At 36.1% G+C, this 20,748-nt stretch overlaps 1 protein-coding gene across 1 annotated transcript; it reads left to right on the plus strand.

Moving 5' to 3' along the window:
* The first annotated feature begins 5,080 nt into the window (after window positions 1-5,080).
* On the plus strand, window positions 5,081-19,696 carry LOC132056082 (prefoldin subunit 6). The gene is made up of 5 exons (XM_059448141.1): window positions 5,081-5,277; window positions 6,883-6,953; window positions 7,037-7,161; window positions 12,930-12,990; window positions 19,454-19,696. The coding sequence occupies exons 1-5, from the start codon at window positions 5,208-5,210 to the stop codon at window positions 19,508-19,510; spliced, it is 384 nt and encodes a 127-aa protein (XP_059304124.1). The 5' UTR covers window positions 5,081-5,207; the 3' UTR covers window positions 19,511-19,696.
* Window positions 19,697-20,748: the final 1,052 nt, after the last annotated feature.

The raw sequence follows: 20,748 nt of genomic DNA on the forward strand, positions 1-20,748 counted from the left end.
AGTTTCTAAAGCTTCACTTTTGGCCCCATATTTCATGAAACATAAGTTTCCATAATTGCACTTTAGCCCCAAATTCTCCTTAATATTTCCTTCCAATGAGATCATAGGCAACCTATGCCTTAAAACAAAATCGGAAAATGGTCTTACTCTTAACTTTTCACACTTGTCTCAGAATATCCCGACGTACAAAGTACGGGATATAACACTATACACATAAACATTTTGTTCTTCTTTCCACTCAACATGCTTAGCACTTTTATGGCCATGTGAAAATTCATGAACATTAATGAGAATAAATCTACATATCAATCGAAGCAGCACCACTTCTATGTTCGTATAGGTGAAGTTCTTTCAGTGTCTTTGTCACATTTGAGACACTTGTTCCAGAAACTGAACTTCATTTTGAGTATTAGAACTCAACCCTCTAATCTGTGACAACCAGTACTAGTATATCTCTTACTTAAGTACTAAAGCATCCACGTATCAATAACTTGTTGTTACCCTTTGAACCCATAACTATTCATTTTATAGTGCTGGGTAGGGTTGCCATCATTGGTGGACCTAATTAAGGAGTTTTAATTTAATTAACTCGAGGTTGGTTTCTGCTTCCTTATAAGATTTTTAGTAATGGGATCACCAAAATTACTTTTTGACTCCACAAATAAGAGAGAAATGATTCCTTCATGAATTAACTTTCTCACATAGTCATGTCGTAGATTTATATGCTTAACTTCACATAATATATTTACATGCTCGTGTTAAAGTGGCTTGACTATCACAAAGTTAAGCTCACACTTTGCAAAATCATGGAATTTCTAAAAAATACCCTTCAACCACTCAACTCCTTATGCGACAAATTCTAACTCCATTGTTGAATGTGTTTTTGTTTCTTGAATTTAAGAAATTAAAGCTCCTCCTGAGGTAAACATCCAACCTTTTGTGGATTTGTTTCTCGCGAACTCGATAACCAACTTGTATTGGTATATCCTTATAAAATAGTATGAAACTTTTAAATTTCTCAAATCTGTAATTTTCTAAAGAAAATCAAGAACTTGGCTATTGGCCGTTCCGATAGCGCTTGCTTAAACAAGTTAAGCCACAATTCTTCCATTAACTCGATCTAGGATCAAATACGGTATTGACCTCTTTATGTTTAAGTGACTAAATTTATTTAGCACTTTCTCGATGTAATAAGATTAACTCAATACATAACCCCCACTATTTTATTTAATCTTGATACCCAACATGGTACTAATTTATCCGTGATCATTCATTTTGAAAGGAAGATAGAAACCTCTTCGTTTCTATTATGTTCTTCATATCATTGCTTGTAGTAACATATCCACTAATTAACTAGCATAAAATAACACTTTTCATAAAAAGTCACAACCGTTAATTTAAGTATTCATGAAAGAACACAATTTTTAAATGACACCCCTTCATGAAGGAACACGACTTTTCCATTTTGAAGGCATAAAAATAATCTTCTAGTGTTGACGACTAATCATAAGCCAAATGCCCCCACACTTTGAACATATCAAGTGCCTTTTCATATCACATTTCACTAACTCATGTTCTCTAGATCTCATATTCTTAACAACTTTCAAGTATAGACACATACTTGCAAACAATATAATATTTTATATCATTCTACAACTTGAAAGTAAACTTCACATATGGTCTTTTATGCAAGAATAACGGGTCACAATGATCACCATAAGAAAATGTTATTCCTAAAATTAACAAGCATATCAAGATCAAGCACAATGCACAAAACATTAACATATTATGCTTCTCCCAGTCATCATGTTCGTAAAAGTCATCAACCATTAAGTAATATCTAACGTAAATGTTGTTTTTCCATGGTCTCCAAACGATTTTCGAGTATAAGTAAGTTCTTCTCGAATAAATACTGCATGTCATTTTTCTACATAATCTATGAATGCAGCATGTATGCGTCTATGCCAACAATTTTTGCATTTTGACAAAGGAATAACAAATATAACCTTAAGCATATTATTGCACTTAATATGCATTTCAAGATTATCACAAAAGGGACATCTACCCTAATATTTATAAAATTAAATTTTATAAATCACAAAGAATAAAATTCATAAATAAATAATAAGTGGAGTTAAGAAAATAGAACCCGATTTGTTGTCACTTTCTCTTCAATTCATCACTTTGCAATTTCCTCTTTGGTCATCTTAATATAGTCTAGCCTTTGGACTCACTCCTTGTTACCAGAACTAACTGTCACAATTTGAAGGTGATTGAATTCGGTAGAATCTAAGCACCGTTTAATCTTCTCCTAATTTTCCAAGTAGAGCACATACTTCCGCAAGCAGTAAGAGTAATCTCCTAACCAAGAATTTGCCAGCGAAACTAAAAAATTTGGAGGAACCAATTTCTATTCTAGTTGTCCGTTCTCAGCGTAGCAAACTAAAGGAATTAGACAAAGAAGTAGTTCTTATTCTGTCAAACAAACACCCCATGGATTACTGTTATTCTATACCCAATCGAACAAAAATCTAAACAAAACTTTATCACTACTAATCGTCAATCCTCCAACCAGTGACGAGAAATTTCATCAAATAAAGAAATTGACGATTTCTACAAACTGGGTTTGATAGAAAATATCGTTTTTAGATTGTTGGAAAATATTATACCAAAAAGACAGAAATTATATGACGAAGAACACAAAGATGAAGTTTGATAATATGAATAACGAGCACAGGATTCGAGGCTTGAAACACGTGCGAAACGCTTTCCTAAAAATGATATTTGCTCCCTCTCCTCTGCGAGACTGCTATGAGATTGTACGCAAATATTTTTAGTTGATATGACAAGTCTTTTGGAAATCTGCACTGAGCAAACAGTGAAAAAATCCGTCTTAGAAAAGCAAGAACTTTTTTGGTTTTGAAGTGCAGGATTTTGTTGTAGAAGAAAAAGGTTTTGTCTAAGAAGAAAGAAAAAAGTTAACGTTGGATTAAAAGTTGTTGGGTTTAAATTGAATTGGTAGTAACCCAAAAATGAAAGGACACGCCCTTTCATTAAAAGACATGCACCTTTTCTTTTAAAACACTTTAATAAATTTATATTTAAATAAAATCCCAACAGTGATAAGTTGAGATTTAACCAACTTACTAGCACCTTTGACTTAAATTTTAAGGTTCTTTAATTACAGTTTAATAACATAACTAACTTACTGTTTGTTGGTTTCAGATATATAAGATTGAAAGGAGCAAAAGGGGCCAAAAAGTTAAAAAGAATCAGGTTTGGAGCTTAAAATCTCAACTTGTAAAAGTGAAGAACTCAACGTGAAACGCGGAGATGATTTCTCATCGGCTCCAAGATTGAAAGCTATCTAGAAAAGAAGACATGTTATCTAGGTCCACAATTTACAAACGTGGAACCATTTTGATCCAGATTCACTAGTGAAAATCCATTTGTTATCAGAGTCCACGATTTTATCGGCTAGACATTCTGGTCCACGATTGGACTTGAACTGATATTGGTCACCTGAGACGTAAAGACTAAACATGAAGATGATTCTCAAATGTCTCCACGATTGAGCCTTCTACCATAGACTTTCGTCAAAACAAGACACTTATATCATTTAAGACCTAATTCCTAAATCCTATGTTCTTCATCCAAGCATCAAAGACTTCTTCAAGGTCCAACACTTAAAAGTTGTGCAAACGTTTTACAATGTGAATTTTGTTACTTCCTATTACTAAAGGTAGCAACTTTATGATGTAAAATGATGTTTAGATCGTAAGATTGATGGAATTTGTAGGTCGAAGTTGTATGAATCCATAATGGCCAAATAAAACCACAATTGAATTGAGTTGAGTTAATTGTTCTGACTACTTAGTTGTAGATTTTGAAGGGTTTGAATACACGAGTTCATTGATAGATGACTTTGACAGTTGAATTGAGGTAAGCTGAGGTTCCTTGCCTAAGTCACGGGTTAAGTTCATACTAAATTTCTTGCGTTACATTTTCAGAATAGATTACATATAGGATAAAGTTTGTGTGCATATGCTTGCTAATCACATAATGACAACAAATAACCAACTTCTATAATGTGTTGAATTACTTGTTTGTGTGAAGTATTGCTCAAACATTCAGTTCAGATTCATATTAATGTGATCACATCCAGAAAGGGAGAACTAGTCAAACTCCCCGAGCATATATAAGTGTTGGTGGCTAGGGTTAGCTACGACATATTTGTAGGTGTTAATTGTTTGAGGTGAGAGATAAATCGGCACTCCCTGCCCCGTGTGTGTTTTCATATCCTCATATACACAGGGTCATTACATCTAATTCTTTTTTGGAAACTGAGGTAGTAATAACAATGCCACACCCTAAAATAGCACCCAACCTGGTGAGTGAATCCTGACTAGCTGCTGAAGGTTCGAGCAAAGAGTAATATTCAAATAACTACTAATAAGTCTTCAAATTTTAATAATCTAAAAGGTGAATAGTAAATCACCTTTTAGTTTATGACAGTTTCAAATTATCCTTTTTTTAAAAAGCAAAATTTCAAATCATTTTTTTTCGCGTATTGCCCCTATTTCAGGGTGGTCTTTAATTTTTGCCCCTACTTCTCATTTAATAAAAAATTGTGGGTCAAAGTACCCTAATCTATGACCTAATTGCGCGAGGCATAAGTTTATAGAACTTTTGCCCGGTCCGGCATAAGTTCGGTAGGAATTAAGTTATTCGGCATAAGTTGTATAGTATCTAATTTGTTCGGCATAAGTTTAGAGAACTTTTGCCAGGAACTAAGTTATGCCTTGTGTGCTATCATAATGCGAAAATATAAATTTGTGCCTTGCGAAATTTAGGTCATAGATAAGGGTATGCCTTTTTTTTTTCGATGTCAGAGATATTTTCGGCCACATTTGTTACTTAAAGTGCCGTAGGACAAAAATCAAAGACCTCCCCGGGCGTTAGTGCGAATGACCCATTTCAAATTAGGCTCGACACAATCCATTACCACCCTTTGTTAAATTGTGAAACCTGAAGGACTGAAGTGGATTAAATCGCAAAAGTTGAGTACTAAACAATGTTTAAATTCTTTACTTAATTATTACTGGAAAACGAACCGCAAATCTCCGGTCCATCCTCTTCCCGTCGCCGCAAAACTCACAAGTAAGGCAGCAGAGCGCAAAACGCAACACATAAAGAAGCTTAGAAGGATGGCAGCTACGCGAGAATTGCAACGTGACCTAGAAAACAAAGCCAACGATCTTAGCAAACTTCAAAAAGGTAAATATCTTAATCTTCCTTATGGTGTGTTTTAGTATGAAGCAATATGTTTTGTTGAAAAAACAAATTGGTTTCTTACTTATTTTCTAGTGTTGAAAGAAAATATTATTTATATGTGATCTAACAAAATATTATAGGGTTGAGTTGGGGTGGTCAAGGGGTGGGGAGAGGAGACAAAGAAATTGGAATGTTACTTAGGGTGTGTTTGGTAGGAAGGAAAGTACCTTCTTGGAAAAAAAAATGGTTTCTTACTTATTTTCTTCGGTAAGTAAGAAGAAAATATTATTCCAAGAATATTTATATTCGATCTAGCAAAGCATTATAGGGTTGAGTTGGGGTGGTTGGGGGGGGGGATGGTCAAGGGGTGGGGGTTGGATGGGTGGAGAGAAGACAATGAACCTGGAGTGTCACTTATTGAACTTGTTTTCTCTACTTTCGTTTGGGAAGTTATTTTCTTTAATTTTAAGAAACTTATAGAAAATGTTTTTGAAAACATTTTGACCAACCGAACAAGGGAAAATTGGAAAACATTTTCTATTTTCCTCCATATCGAACACACCCTTATGTTCTAGTGTTATTTTCAAGTGTTCGGTAGTGAGAAAGAAAATATTATTTGATGAATGTTTATATGCGATCTAGCAAAACGCTATAGGGTTGAGTTGAGGTGGGGTTCAGGGGTGGCGGGGTGTGGGATGGTCACGTGGCCAGCTGAAGGGCAAGGCTGCTAAAGCCAGTGCCTTAAGCGCCAACTATTGGAGGGCCCCAAAAATAATTATACTCCATTAGTTATTACGTTATTATATATATTTCGTAAACTATCATTAGTAAAAAGGTTATAAATTTTATATTTCTATTGGAATGTGATTTAGCTTGTTAGGTCAATGAACTTAAATGTTGTAATAAACATAGACTATGAGGAAAGAAGCAATTTGATGACAATATTGATAACGAAAACTGTGTATCTTTTAAGTATTTTTTTGAATTGATTATCTTTTATATACAGTGTACTAAGTTGTTTTTTTATTTAAAAAACTATTCCAAAATGTATGAAATTATTTTGACATTCTACTTAGTGAAAAAAAGTTGAGATGATTAGCTAAAGCATTGACAATTAACCTTGAATTTTCCACATTACCTAAATTTTGGTGAGTAGAGTTAACTGATACTTTCGCTGGTGAGAGCTCAGGTAACCAATGAATGATCGACGAGCATGCAAAATGGTTCTAATACCCCCGCTATAAAAGATAAATATTTAAGAACTTAAGGCCTCTTTTTAGGGTTTGACTTTTGGCCACATATTTTACTGAGCCGCCCCTGGATGGTCAAGAGGTTGGGGGGGTTGGGTGGGTGGAGATGAGACCATGAACTTGGAATGCCACTTATTGAACTTGTTTTCCATACTTTCATTAGAGAAGTTATTTTTCTTATTTTTAAGGAATTTGTTTTGCTAGAGCAAATGTTTTCCAAAATATTTTAACCAACCGAACATGGGAAAATTAGAAAACGTTATTTTCCTCCATGCTGAACACACCCTTAATCCTTCCCCCTTTGTTCTCTTGGTAAAAATGATTCTTATATTTGTATGTTAATTGTGATGTACTTCAGATATATCAAAGAACCACCAAATCAGAAAGAAGTACACTATTCAGCTAGGTGAAAATGAACTTGTTCTCAAGGTATTCTTTCAATAACTTATATGGTTGTGTCTGTTTTGCAATATTTGGGATGTTGAGACTTTTTTTTTGAGTTGGGTATGTAGGAATTGGATCTGTTGAATGAAGATGCGAATGTTTACAAGTTGATAGGACCAGTGCTTGTGAAGCAGGATATGGCTGAGGCTAGGGCTAATGTAAAAAAGCGAATCGAATACATTTCGGCTGAACTGTATGTCATTTATTTTGATTTAAGACTGTTAATGTTTTTACTCTTCAATTTTATTAGTACCTGTTGTTCCTTTGCTTCGTATTATTTGTGGTTGCTATTGTTCTCTTCTTCTTATTTTTAGCGTGGCTTCTTCACTACTGTATTTCCTTTCAATTTTTGATGATTAATATGCTTTAATTGAGCCGAGGGTCTATTGGAAACAACCGCTCTACGCTCACGAGGTAGGGGTAAGGCTGCGTACACACCACCCTCCCCTGACCCCACTTGTGGGATTACACTGTGTATGTTGTTGTTATTACTGTTAGGTTTTTTAAAGTTTAGTTCTAGCAGTCTTATGTTGTTTGAGCAAGTATATAAGATTGTTGTTCATTGGAAGAGGTTGGTATGATTAATTAATAGGTTTATTTGAGATACTAAAGTAGTAGTGAAAAATTGTTCAATCAGTAAAGGAATGGCAAGGGCTTATGGAAAATTCTCTTATTAAATTTATAAAAAAAAATCATAAGAATACTAACTTAGAACCCTTTCGTTTGACATTGTCCATGATATCCTGATGAAATATGCTGCTTCTTTATCTAAATCTTTGTGCTTTAGTTGATGGTCTTCTATGTGGATGGGGAGCATATCATTCTATTCCTGTTAGATCAGTTTGTTATCAAACTGCAAGCGTAGTTGCTTTAGGAAGTGGTCTGAAAACAATAGGGCCAATGGCTTCAATTCCGTGTGGTACTTGCCCTAGGATTAGTCTATGTACACCAAATGGAATTATATCCCCCAGAAACCTGTGTCTACTACACTAAATTTTGAATTTTGATGGACTTCTGATAAATAAATCCAAAGTACACTACATTGCCACATGCTGGTAGCTTTTTGAGTTTCTCATTTGTCTTTTGGTTTTGATGAACCAACGTCCTGATCACCCTTTTCCAGAAACCCCTTTTATGATTCTATTAAAATGTTAGAAATGATGAAAACTCTCACAACAATCAGGTAGCTAAGATGTCACTTGAATAAGTCATTCTGTCATCTCAATTTATTTCAGTGGAGACTACATAGTTTACTCTCAGAGTCCTTCGAATGTTTGAGCAGACGATCCAAAAACAAATCCAAACAACACATTGATGTACTTTTAAAACAAAAGCACACTACTTTCTGGGCATGAAGCAAAATCATAGTACTCCTATATAATCAATGTAGTCCACATTATTTTGCAGAAAGTGACAGACTGCATGTATCAGTGGCTGATGTAGCCTTAGTGCTGGGGTTTAAACATAACTCAGTCATCTAACACGGGGTATATAGATATATATTTGAACATTAATAAAATTTAATGAATCATTGATTATGCAACCATAATTTCGCCTCTGGTATGTATAGGCCTTTAAATTCTGCTGCAGGAACAAAGCACCTTCCTGTGATTTTTAGACTAAAAATAAACATTGATTCACTTGCTTATTCTGGAAATTGCATTATGATGCCTCTTTTTTTCTTGCTCCTTTATTTCTCAAGTAAATACACCCTCTCTACTTTGGGCATTGCTATTGTAAATGCATTCAGTTTGGAGTTTAAGTCTTCTAATTTTTCCGTAACTCTGTAGCACACTTTGGATTGTTCTCCAGCTTTCCATCAGTGGTAATTGGTAAAGCAATAATCACTACTGATCCTACTGTACCCCATGCAATAGATATTAGTCTATTACAGCTCAGAATTCAAAGCATCCCTTGCTAAATTGATCTGCATTATCAAGTTTGCAACTTAGTCATCGAGCACACGTACTGTCACACTGAAGTTGCAGAAAGATAGAATATTTCAGACTTACTCGCAGCAAGTGTAAGAATGGGCCAGCGAATTACTATCGCGAATGGGAAACCTATGCCCTATGTTGTTAACATCTGAAACAACAAAGGACTTATTAATGACGTCATTCATTTACTCTCTTAATCTCTAAATGTTATGTTCAATTGTTGAATGAATTTAATGTATCAAATTGACTCTAAGAAAGAAGATAAGTGCAAAATAATTTAGTCCGTGAGTAATTATTTATGCTGTTTCGTGAGGTTGATTAATTTATTTAAAACAATGTAGGTTCTTTGCCTATTCTTGTTGTATGCCTAAGCATTTACAATTGTTGTGTATGTTTCATATTTGACTCGGCGTTGGCTATTGTGATTCCAAACTGTTGAAAACCTGTATCTAAGGAGCTTTCACCCATTTCCCTTTCTTTTCTAGCTGCTAATCCATAACTTGATCTATTGTCTTCTTTAAACTTTCAACTTAAAACTAAATTTTTCTCTTGATCTGTTAGCGGCTTCAGCCTAATAAAAGCTTTACCAATTCTATAAAAACAATAAACAAATACAAGCTCTGCCAAGTAACAAAAGCCTTTCACGTGGTTATAACGTTTAAGTGAATACTTGTCCCAATTACTGGTAGTGATGATTCAGTAAGTGAGGTTATTGCATAACTAGATCCTATGACTGTAAAGCATCTGGAGTAGGACATACGATTGCTGCTGACTTTTCCATCCATAGCTCATTTCTCGTGCATGTCACCATTTAAGCTTGTTTGTTATATACCTGGGCCACGGGTGAAGGGAGAAAATAATCAAAATATTGCGCAGTAATGGTTAGTTATATTTCCTATCGGTAGATATTATTGCAGTATGAAAAATGAATAGTCTAATAAATCAATCAACTACTCTCAATCCCAAATTAGTTGGCCTGGCTATATGAATACTGGGTATCCATTATAGACGGTATATTTTAATTCTGGATTCGTCACCTCATGCAATGAAGTTGCACCTTTAATGCTTTAACTTAAAACTTGACAAAATGAATGAAATGAAAGAAATGGAAGGGTAATAGGAGGGAATAGAGGAGCAACATTTTTGCAGCTGGTCTGTTACCTTAGCCATTGATTCTAGTGAAAAAGGCTACAGGCATGATTTTTTTTTAAAACTTAGAAGCAACAAATATAAAAGAGGGCATAACTTAGATCAACTGTCCCTTTATGTCCCGGGGTCAAAATGGCATCCCGATTGTTTGGTGACTTTGATTCTGAATGAAGGTAGCCCAAGTTGGTCCAACCTGAGGGAGCCTCTGGCTTCACTAGGCATGTACAAAGCATTTTAATCCAGCTCAGTTGCCTATTTGGCTAAAGCATCGACAACTTTGTTGCCTTCTCTGTAACAATGCACCACTTGGATTTCCCTAGCCCTGACCTTGTCTTGAATGCTCTCCACATCCTTTTGGAGATGACAAGGAGGTTTAGCTTTACTACTATGTAACATCTGAACCAAAAGCATTGAGTCTAGCATTAAAGTGAGTTGGACATGTGCCTATCACAGCACCAGTTAACACCAAAAAGAGCAGCCTGCACCTCACTAGAGTTGTTAGTTGAGAATTGGAATGGATTTGCAAAAGCCATCAGCGTATCTCCATTTCTTTGTCTAACAACTCCAGCATGCCTTGCCTTGGCTAGCCATGTAACTCCTATCGGTCTGGAGATAGATAGGGGACTATTAGGAGAATTCCAGCTGACCATTTTACTAGTATGTCTAGGATTATAGTTCTTGATAAACTTGCTAACTCTATCCCACTTCCAGCATGATATTTGCTTAAGACCAGTGTTTTGTAAAGGGAGAGCGAGAAAAAGTGACGAGGGCTCGCTCACCAAAGTGAGAAGCGTGAAGCGCAGCACACGCTTTTTTCAACTGAAGCGTAATTTAATACAAAGATAAAAAATATTAAATTTGCTAGGGTTTCATGAAAAATCGAAGATGAGAAGAGAAGAGATTAGCAAAGAGTAAGGGGAGAAGAGAAGAAGATAAGAAGAGAAGAACTTACCTTGAAACCCTAGAATTAGAGAAGAGCAGGAACTTCAAATAGTCGGAGCACGAAGGAGATGCGTAAGTCTCTGTTCCAATTGTCTTAAAATTAGACCTAAAAGTAACCCTTATTTCAATTAAATTTCAAAAGTCTCGCTTTCTTCGCTTAAGCAACGGTTCACGCCTTAGTCACTTCTCGCTTCTTCTGCTGAAGCGCAATCTTTTTCATTCTCGCCTCGCTTCCGAACATAAAAGCGCTGGACCCAATGTCTCGCCTGACTTCAAACTTTAAGCGCTGAAGCGAGCGCTTCTAAGACAGAAACAAGTGTATTAACAAGTACCAGACCACAGACACAGAGTACTACTACTACACAAACCAAATATGTCTTTAGACTTGATAAAGTCACAGCCTTTACTTGAACAAAAATTAGAACCCATACATATATATATCCATCAATGTAATGCAAAGAAGAGTTGCAGCGCTATGGATTGCTCTGAACAACCAATAAAAAAAAATTAAAAAAAAAAGGCAAAGAAACAAGGCTGCATTTTGCAGTTAGATCAGGTTTTGTTTGCAGTGTCTGCTCGTACAGTTGCTGCGTCCTTAAAAATATATTTTTAACAAGTTTATTCTGCTCTCAAAGAAGTTTTGAGAATGCTTCTGTTCAAGTTTTTTTTCCTTGTGTTCAAGCATGCACCAGAAACCTTTCCACAGAAGGCATGTTAAATGAGATCTATCTTCTTGGTGAAATCCTACCAGCCAAAATTAAAGGCAAATATATCATCCATAACTTGTTATATTTTTAAAATTAATTAAACATTCCAGAGTACTACGAGGATTCATCATAAAATGACTAATCTTATGTTGGCTGTCAAGCTACTGTGGTCTTCCTCTTGAGACTGTCAAAGACGGTAAAGATCAGATGCGTATCCAAGAATTGCACTTTATAAATTAGAATTTGGAATTCTACCATAACTCTGTCGAGAATAAAATAACCAGGAATATATAGGTGCTGAATATGTCTACGTCTGTCATGATCTCATACCAAATCACAATTAAATTATTGTGTCAATGCTTTGCTGGTGGCTTTCGAAGCTTGTAGGATTAGTCTTTTTTGGTGTCCTATTCATTTGGTATTTATTGTAATGGGCCGAGTTAAAAAGACAACATATTTATGTTTCTTGTATATTAGTGAGTGCTCCATAGAAAGAAAAATTAAACAAAGTGTGGGCTCACTTGTTGCGCAATTACTATTTTCTTTTATCAGGTACCATGTCTACGGAAACTAATCAACTGAATATTCTCCAACATAGGCTTACTATAATTGGTATACTCCGCCCAGTTTTTGACTCAAAATATGACTTTTCTTTATAAAGGGGAAAACTGATACATTTCCTGCATAAGGAAAGATGTTAAATGGCTATACAACATAAGTTTATTTTATATGATGTATCATTGTCCATGATTTTAGCTACAAGTCCAAATGTATCCTAGACTTGTACCAGGGCACGTACGAGAGTTTAGTGCACAGATTCAGAAAGAAAAATATAAATTGACTAGACATTTCTTCCCATCTCTCCAAGCCTTGGTGGACAGAGTTACCCGGTACCTGTACTGGTGGGAGGTAGCATGTGCCCCGTGAAATTAGTGGAGGTGTGCAAGCTGGACCGGACACCACGGTTATCCAAAAAAATAACTGACTTGTAAAGTCATTTTTCTGATATAATGCATGAGCTGAGCCTGCTCCTTTTTGTTTGGTTTTCTAGGATTTATTTTGTAGATTGTGAATTTGCTTTGTGCGTGTAGTAAATTTAAGCTAGATTTAAGTAGCAGATGGTAGTCAGTAGGTTATAAACATTTGATCTTTCTCTGCTGCTTCAGTAGTTCTTGTTACAGTAATTTTTATCATCTAACATTTGCTTTCATGCTGTCATTCAACAGAAAGCGATTGGATAGTACTCTTCAAGACTTGGAAGAAAAGCAGAACAGCAAAAAGGAAACGGTCGGTTTACTTCTCAATTTGTATAGTATTTTCTTAGTACTATTATTTCACTTTATGCACAAAGTAATAACCTTTAATATGACTATCAATTTGTTGCTTTAAAAAGTACAAGGAAACTCTAACAACACCAACCCAGTAAAATCCCACCAGGTGGGGTCTGGGGAGTGTAGTGTGTACGCATACCTTACCTCTACCTTATGACGGGTAGGGAGGCTGTTTCCCATAGAGCCCCGGCTCAAAGAGAGATGAAAAAGCATTAGTAATAATAAACGGTAAAAATCAGTGTTTTGGACGGCGCGCGGCGACAAAAGGCGACAAGAGCCTGCCTCGCCGCTCGCCTTTTTGAAGTGCGGCGCCAATAAATACCAAAAAATTAAAATATTTAATTGCATATATAAATAATCAAAATCTCACTAGCAATAACATATTAGCAAATATTTCAATTCAAAAATTAAAAGTAGATAGTAGATACTAAAAGTCTAGGACTTGAATGACTCTATAATTCATAAGTGATAAGCAAGCAATACTAAAATTCAAGCAATAGTGCAATCCTAAAAGTCTATTCAAATTCAAGATCTTCAAGATTTCCAAATTCTTGATATCGAAGATTCTCAACAGTATATTGCTCCTCATCTTCTTCCTCCTCGGGCTCGGACTCGAAGTTTTCATCAATTAAGCACCGTGACCGACTTGAGCTTGTAGTAGTAGATACTCCTTTGCCCTTGTTATGTGACCTTGAACTTGAAGAACCCCCCCCCAAGACCATAGATATTCTCCTCAACTCCAGACGCCCTAGAAACAGTGCCCCAATCAAGATCACATCCCTCATATACTAGTTCCTCTTCTTCATTTTCGGGGCATCCAATTAGCCATTCATTTGCTTCATCAATATTATCCAACTGAATTGGATCAACGGTATCGCCAACATCGTAACGACACTTCAATGTTCTATTGTACTTAATGTACACCAGATTATTGAGACGCGATAGTTCAAGCCTATTCCTCTTTTTGGTATGAATCTGCGCATAAGTTGTAGAAACTAATTAGTAGATACTAATAATAATGTACATAGAAATTAGAATATAATAAATCTTCTTCTCACATGTTCAAACAATCTCCAATTTCTCTCGCATCCGGATGCGCTACAAGTCAAACTTAATACTCTTATGGCAAGCTGTTGCAAGTTTGGAGTATGATTACCAAATACCGACCGCCATTCAGCTATAAAAAAATAAATTTAAAGGTTTAATAATTATAAATAAGTCAATTAACCTAAGTAAAGCTATAAAAACAACTAAATCAACCCACTTACCAGGGGACGTTTTGTCTCTGTTTCTTATAGCCTGAGGCTTACCAAAACTCCCCATTGCATGTTTGTATATATGAAGCTCTTTGACTAGTGCATCTTGTGTTTTTACATCAGGGACCATCTTAGCAACACAATCAAGGTAACCGTCCCACACTTCTCCTGATAAAGTCTTATTTTGATAATTAGTGTAAAACATTCCCGGGTTCAAAACATGGCCTGCTGCATGCAAAGGTCTATGAAGTTGGTCCGACCACCTCCGATCAATGATTTCGAAAACTTTCTCATATTGCTTCCGATTGCCATTAAAACCCTTTTCAATAGCTTCTTTGGCTCTATCCATTGCTTCATAAATAGAGCCCATTGATGGTTTTTTTTCTCCATCCACCAAGCGGAGCGCTACTTTCAAAGGAGAACCAACTTTAAGTGCCCTAACAACATCATTCCCAAAAGATGTAGAAGTAAGATGCCTGACAACTTCTTTCCCCAAAAGTTCCTTTGCAAATCTACTTTCTGTCCATTCGGTTGAGAAGATCATAGTTCTCAAATTTTTCTTTTGCATGTAAAGAGCTTGCAAAGTTAAGAAGGCCGTTGCAAATCTTGTCTTAGCCGGTTTCACTAAATTTCTTTGGTTTGTATATCTTCTCATCATGTTCAACGACAATGCCCTCATTGCTATGTAAGAATGTATCTTAACGGCCTTCTGAAAAACTGTAAAAGGAATATTTTAGTAGCTAATAAGTAATAAGCATATAGTATAAGCTATAAAGAAAGTTAGAGCTATTTTTTTTCACCTGAAGCATATGGGTTTATTTTGAAGATGTCGCCAAACATCAAATTGATACAATGGGCAGCACATGGAGTCCAATAAATGTGCGGGTACACACCCATCATCATGTCACCCGCTTTAACATTCTCGCTACCGTTATCGGTAACAACTTGTATAACATTTTTCGGTCCAATTTGCTCAATAGTCTTCTCAAACAAGTTGAACATTTTGGTGGATAGATTCATCGCTAGCATCGACTGACCCAAGAAACGCACTACCTATTGGAGAATTGACCAAAATATTGGTGATCATTTTTCCATTTCGTGCTGTCCACTTGTCCATCATAATTGAACACCCAAACTCTGTCCATTTCAATCTATGTTCCTCAATAATCTCATCTATCTTCTCCACCTCTTTTTTTAGATGAGTAACTCTAACTTCGTGATAGGTAGGAGGTTTCATTCCTACGCCATATTGTCCTATGACCTCAATGTATTTATCAAAACTTTTGTAATTCACACAATTAAAAGGGAGCCCTGCATCATATACACATAATGCAAAAGCACTTATAGCGCGATCTCTTAGCAACTTCTTGGATGAATCAGACATTCCCGTGCTACTGCTTCCCTTTCCCTTTGCCTGTGATGTTTGCGGGTAATAAAGATTGAGGGGACCTTTCACATTGGCGGTCTGTGCCGTGGATGATGAAGTGGATGACATTTTTTGAGTTTTTGAGGGAGGAGGCATCATTTTAGCACCTTCACTTATTTCATCATCTTCATCAGAGAGATTAACCAAGGATGCTTGGTGCAACATTTGAGTTTTTATCAACTGTTTACTCTCAACATACTTTTTTACTTCTTCCCTAATTTCAGGCGGACAAACTGTACATTTTTTACATTTTTGTAACCACCAATCAAATGTTGTTTGTGACGAGTAATTCCACCATTGAAAGTGCCTCGACAAAAGTTACATATAACAGAATCTTTTGTTGAGCCTTTGGTACCATAATTCCAACCTATGTCTTTTTTGCTAGTGTCCGACGATGCCACTGAATTTGAACTTACTGTTTATAACAAAAGTTAACAATTATTGAACAGAAAAAACAGGAGCAAAACAGTCACTGCCTCACTGGTGCAGTTGAGAAAAAAAAAAACAGAGGAGAAAATAAAAAAAGAAAAAAAAAAACAGAGGAGAAAAAACAGGGACGTGTACAGAAAAAGAAGACGAGAATAGAAGGAGGAAAAAAATGCAGAAGTCGCCGGAAACAGAGGAGGAGTCGCCGGAAAAAAAGAAGAAGAAAGAAGAAGAACTGAAGAAGAAGCAAAAGTCGAAAACATAGGAGGAAGAAAGAAGAAGAACTGAAGAAGAAGAAGAAGAAGAAGAAGGAGAAAGAGAGAGCGTACCTGAAAAGCTTGAAGGAGAAGAGGGGAGGAGGCAAAAAAAACCCTAGCCGCTGTTTTGCTTTTGAGAATAAGTTTCATTTAAGTCTTTAACTTCTTTTAATTGCTTTTTTTTTAAAAAAAAAAAAAAAAAAAAAACCACTGTCGCCTCGCCTTCACTGGCGCCTCCCCTCGGCGCCATTAGCGCCTTTGGGCGCCTTTTGAAGGTGGCATCGCCACAGCCCTAAAAGGCGGCGTCGCCACGCCTCACCACGCCTCTCGCCTTTGGCTAGAAAGCGCTCGCCTTTCACAACACTGGACTAATAATAAGCAGTAATAACAGCAAAATAATAAGATAACAGAGTGCAAGACACAGATAGTACTAGGGATCTAATAATAAACAGATATAACAAAGATACTACTACTCCTAGTACGGGAAAGAAATTCGTGCGCAACCTACTAACTCTCTACCCTGGTAATCGATCTCCACACCCTCCTATTAAGGGTCATGTCCTCGGTAAGCTGAAGCCGTGCCATATCCTGCCTAATCACCTCTCCCCAAGACTTCTTAGGCCTACCTCTCCCTCTTCTCAGCCCAACCATGGCCAACCTATCGCACCTTCTAACTGGAGCATCTGCGGATCTCCTCCGCACGTGTCCGAACCATCTCAACCTTCCTTCCCGCATCTTGTCCTCCGTGGGGGCCACTCCTACCTTGTCCCGAATCACTTTATTTCTAATCTTATCTCTCCTGGTATGCCCACACATTCACCTCAGCATCCTCATTTTTGCTACCTTCATCTTTTAGACATGAGCTTTCTTATCCGGCCAACACTTCGCCCCATACAGCATAATCGGTCTAACCACCACTTTGTAGAACTTGCCCTTCAGTCTTGACGGTACCTTCTTATCGCACGCCGGAAGCGATCCTCCACTTCATCCATCCCGCTTCAATACGATGTGTGACATCCTCATCAATCTCCCCATTGCCTTGGATAACTGACCCTAGGTACTTGAAACTTCCTCTCTTGGAGATGACTTGGGTATCAAGCCTCACGTCCTCGTCCGCTTCCTGAGTCACGCTACTGAACTTGCATTCCAGGTATTCTGTCTTAGTCCTACTCAACTTGAAACCTTTAGACTCCAGGGTCTGTCTCCACACCTCCAGCTTTGTCTTAACACCGCTTCGCGTCTCATCAAGGAAGCTGTGGTGATGATGAAATTTGTTTGTGTTAGATGTTGTTCATTGTATGAGCACATTTGTCTTAAATTTGCTGTTTTTCAGTGATTATGGAGTAACAAACTGCAGATAGCATTATTAATACAACTTCTATGAATTTTTCTTTGAGAATAACATTAAATGAGAACTTCTCTCTCTTCTTTGTTTCTGATCAAGATGAGATTAATTTGTCATTGGTTAAGTATGCATGTGTCAGCCAATGCTGAAGCGAGTCGGTTGAGCTCTCTAAAGTCTCTACTTGTGTCAAAAGACAATGTGCTCAAACCTACTGAATTGTTATTTGGACATAGGTTGCTGAATTGTATCAGCAATAATCAAGAAACATCTAGAAACGTTTTTCATACCTTAGAAATAACTTGGAAATTGCTAAAGCATGTCCAAATCTCACACTGGGTTTCAACGTCATTCGTTTTTGTTATTCATATTTTATCAATTTCTCCCTATCCAGTTATTGGAATGCCTTTGAATGCTGTCCAGGTTTAGAAGCCTTAGGTTCACATAATATTTTCATGATTTTGGGGGATACAAAATATGTTGCTCGGACTCGTCAAAAATGCCGCCAGATGCGTGCCGAATCTTCCAAAATTAATGCATTTTGGAGGATCCAACACGGTTGCGGAAGCAATTTTTTTTTTATTTTTTTTATGTGTCCGAGCAACATAGGTAGCAAGTAGCAACAGGCTCAGGAAACCAAGTCAAAGTGGATCCCTTACAAAGACCATCTAATGGCCTTCCTTTTCTGTTGGATATACTAATTTGGCTTTATCTAAGAAGCTAAGACTGAGGTAGAAAGTGTAAGTCTGGATAACAATTTAAGGTTTCTGAGTCAGAATTCTTAGATGAGTAGTGCAACTTTTTTTTTTTTTTTTTTTTGTGAGTTCAAGATATTTTTTAGTATGAACAAAGAAACAAATTTGCCGCCCATAGATATGTAAACATGTAGTTTCATTTGTCTCAACAGAGTGTCATAATATAAAGCTTGTGGGGGTTTTTGGCTGTTGCGGTTAGAATTGACCTAGCAGCTCTCTAGTTCCAGTATAAATAACAGATATAATGCTCGTTATCCTGGTTGGTTGAAAGTTGGACCTTTACGCGGGTAACTAATAAAGGTGGTGATTTCTAAAAATTACCTTGGAATTGACTGGAAAATGTGAAAAAGTGATTAGAATGACATTCTTGTGTACAGGGTTTTCTTTTGAGAACGTATATTCAAAAACATTTTTTAGATTTTCAGTTCATTTAACTTGTCAAACTCTTCTATCGTTCTCCTTTCCCCTAAGCCCATGGCAACAAAATTGGGGGTTGGCACTTGTATGTTAGGACAGATTCAGGTGGTTTTAGTCTATTTGCTTTCTTTATAGTTTTCCTTTCAAGTGGCTGTTGAATCTATTCCATCGTATCTTCCTTCCCCCTTTTTGTTTCGTCTAACTGTTGGTATGCATCAATTAAAGACCTGTGCATGTCTGGACTCACCGAAGAACTCCATTTACTTGATATCAACTTTTCAGTCCTTGGCCTCTATTATTTTCATTCATTATCTCCTGATCATTTGATAAGTTGCCTTGCTACCAACTCTATTATTCCAACTTATATTGAGGCATTTACTTCGACAGTTTGAACAAATGTTGCGAAAATCTAGTTTGTTGATTTATCTTGCTTCCTGTTAAAATCATTTGGTGCCTTGTGCGGTTGTAATATTTCTCTGAGGTGGGTGTATTGCCCTGGTTCATTTGGCATTTGATATACTTGTCATTTTATTTTTTCAGATTATGAAGTTGCAGCAAAAGATTCAGTCTCTCCAGGCTGGAAAAGCGAAGGCCTGATGCGCCTTAGGAAAAACATTGCACGGGCATGTTAATTTGATTCGCATTAAAACAGGTCTTACTGTCCCAGAAAGTCGAAGTGTTTTCTTTATTGTTCCGTTGGCTTTTGTAGATCAAGGGTTACATGATTTTGTATGATTTTTAGTCAGCTGTGATATAAACTTTATGACTAGCTACGGTTCCTCTTCTATGGATGGTTATTATCGTAGTTGTAATACTTTTCAAGGACATGTTTCTGTAGTGAAAATGGAAAACAACGCATTGAAAATTCTGCAAATTTCTGCCTATCATTTTAATTATTATGCAGGTGGACTTAATAAAAGGAACAGAGTCCACATTGCGAGAAAGTGGTTAAAAACTCAATTGCGAGTAGGGGATACATGGATCGGGTTAGTTCGGATTTTTCAAATACCAAACCAAATCAATTGCATCTGCTTTTTAAATCTATAAACCAAATCAAACCAAACCAAACCAACAAAAGTCGGGTTTTTCGACCTCGGGTTTTCTCGGCTTTTTTGGGTTGCTCAGGTTTTTTGGATTTTTTTGGTATAGTCTTCATACAAAACATATAATTTGTACTTCAAATACTTCTTTAATTTTAGTAAGATACGACTATCTAATTAAGATATTATTTAAGAAAATAACACAAAATGTGAGATGAGAGATGATATTGTACTAAAATATTCAATAACAAAAAGTAACGAGAAAATCGCATAAAATAAAATGATCGTAATCTAAAAGTACTAAGTCATGAAATAATAAATACGGCTAATTTATAAGGCATATAGAAAATGATGATAATCTAAAAATACTAATTAGTCATGCTAAAATAAGTAAGGCTAATAAGTATTAATTACATGATTGGATATTAAAGAAAAAAAATAATATCAAGTTATGTATTTTCACTATTTAAATCAATACAAAATTAAAGAATAGATATCCAATATTATTGTCATTCCTTGTGTGTTAGCATTGATTTCTTTTGTTAGCAATTTTTTTTTTTCATTCCTAGTATATTTTTTTTTTTTAGCATTAGAATTAATTTGATTTTTGTTAAGAGCAACTAACATCTATGGGCTATTCAGAATTCTATCAGGAGAATGATATATATATGGGTATATTTATAAAATATAACGATACTTTTCAGTTTACAAACATGCTAATAGATTTCTTACAAAACATATACGAAATTTTTTGTGTATGAAAACTATATGAAAAGTGTATATCTCGCTCAAAGC

This window comes from Lycium ferocissimum, chromosome 1 (assembly GCF_029784015.1).
Source record: "Lycium ferocissimum isolate CSIRO_LF1 chromosome 1, AGI_CSIRO_Lferr_CH_V1, whole genome shotgun sequence".
Taxonomy (NCBI): Eukaryota; Viridiplantae; Streptophyta; class Magnoliopsida; order Solanales; family Solanaceae; genus Lycium; species Lycium ferocissimum.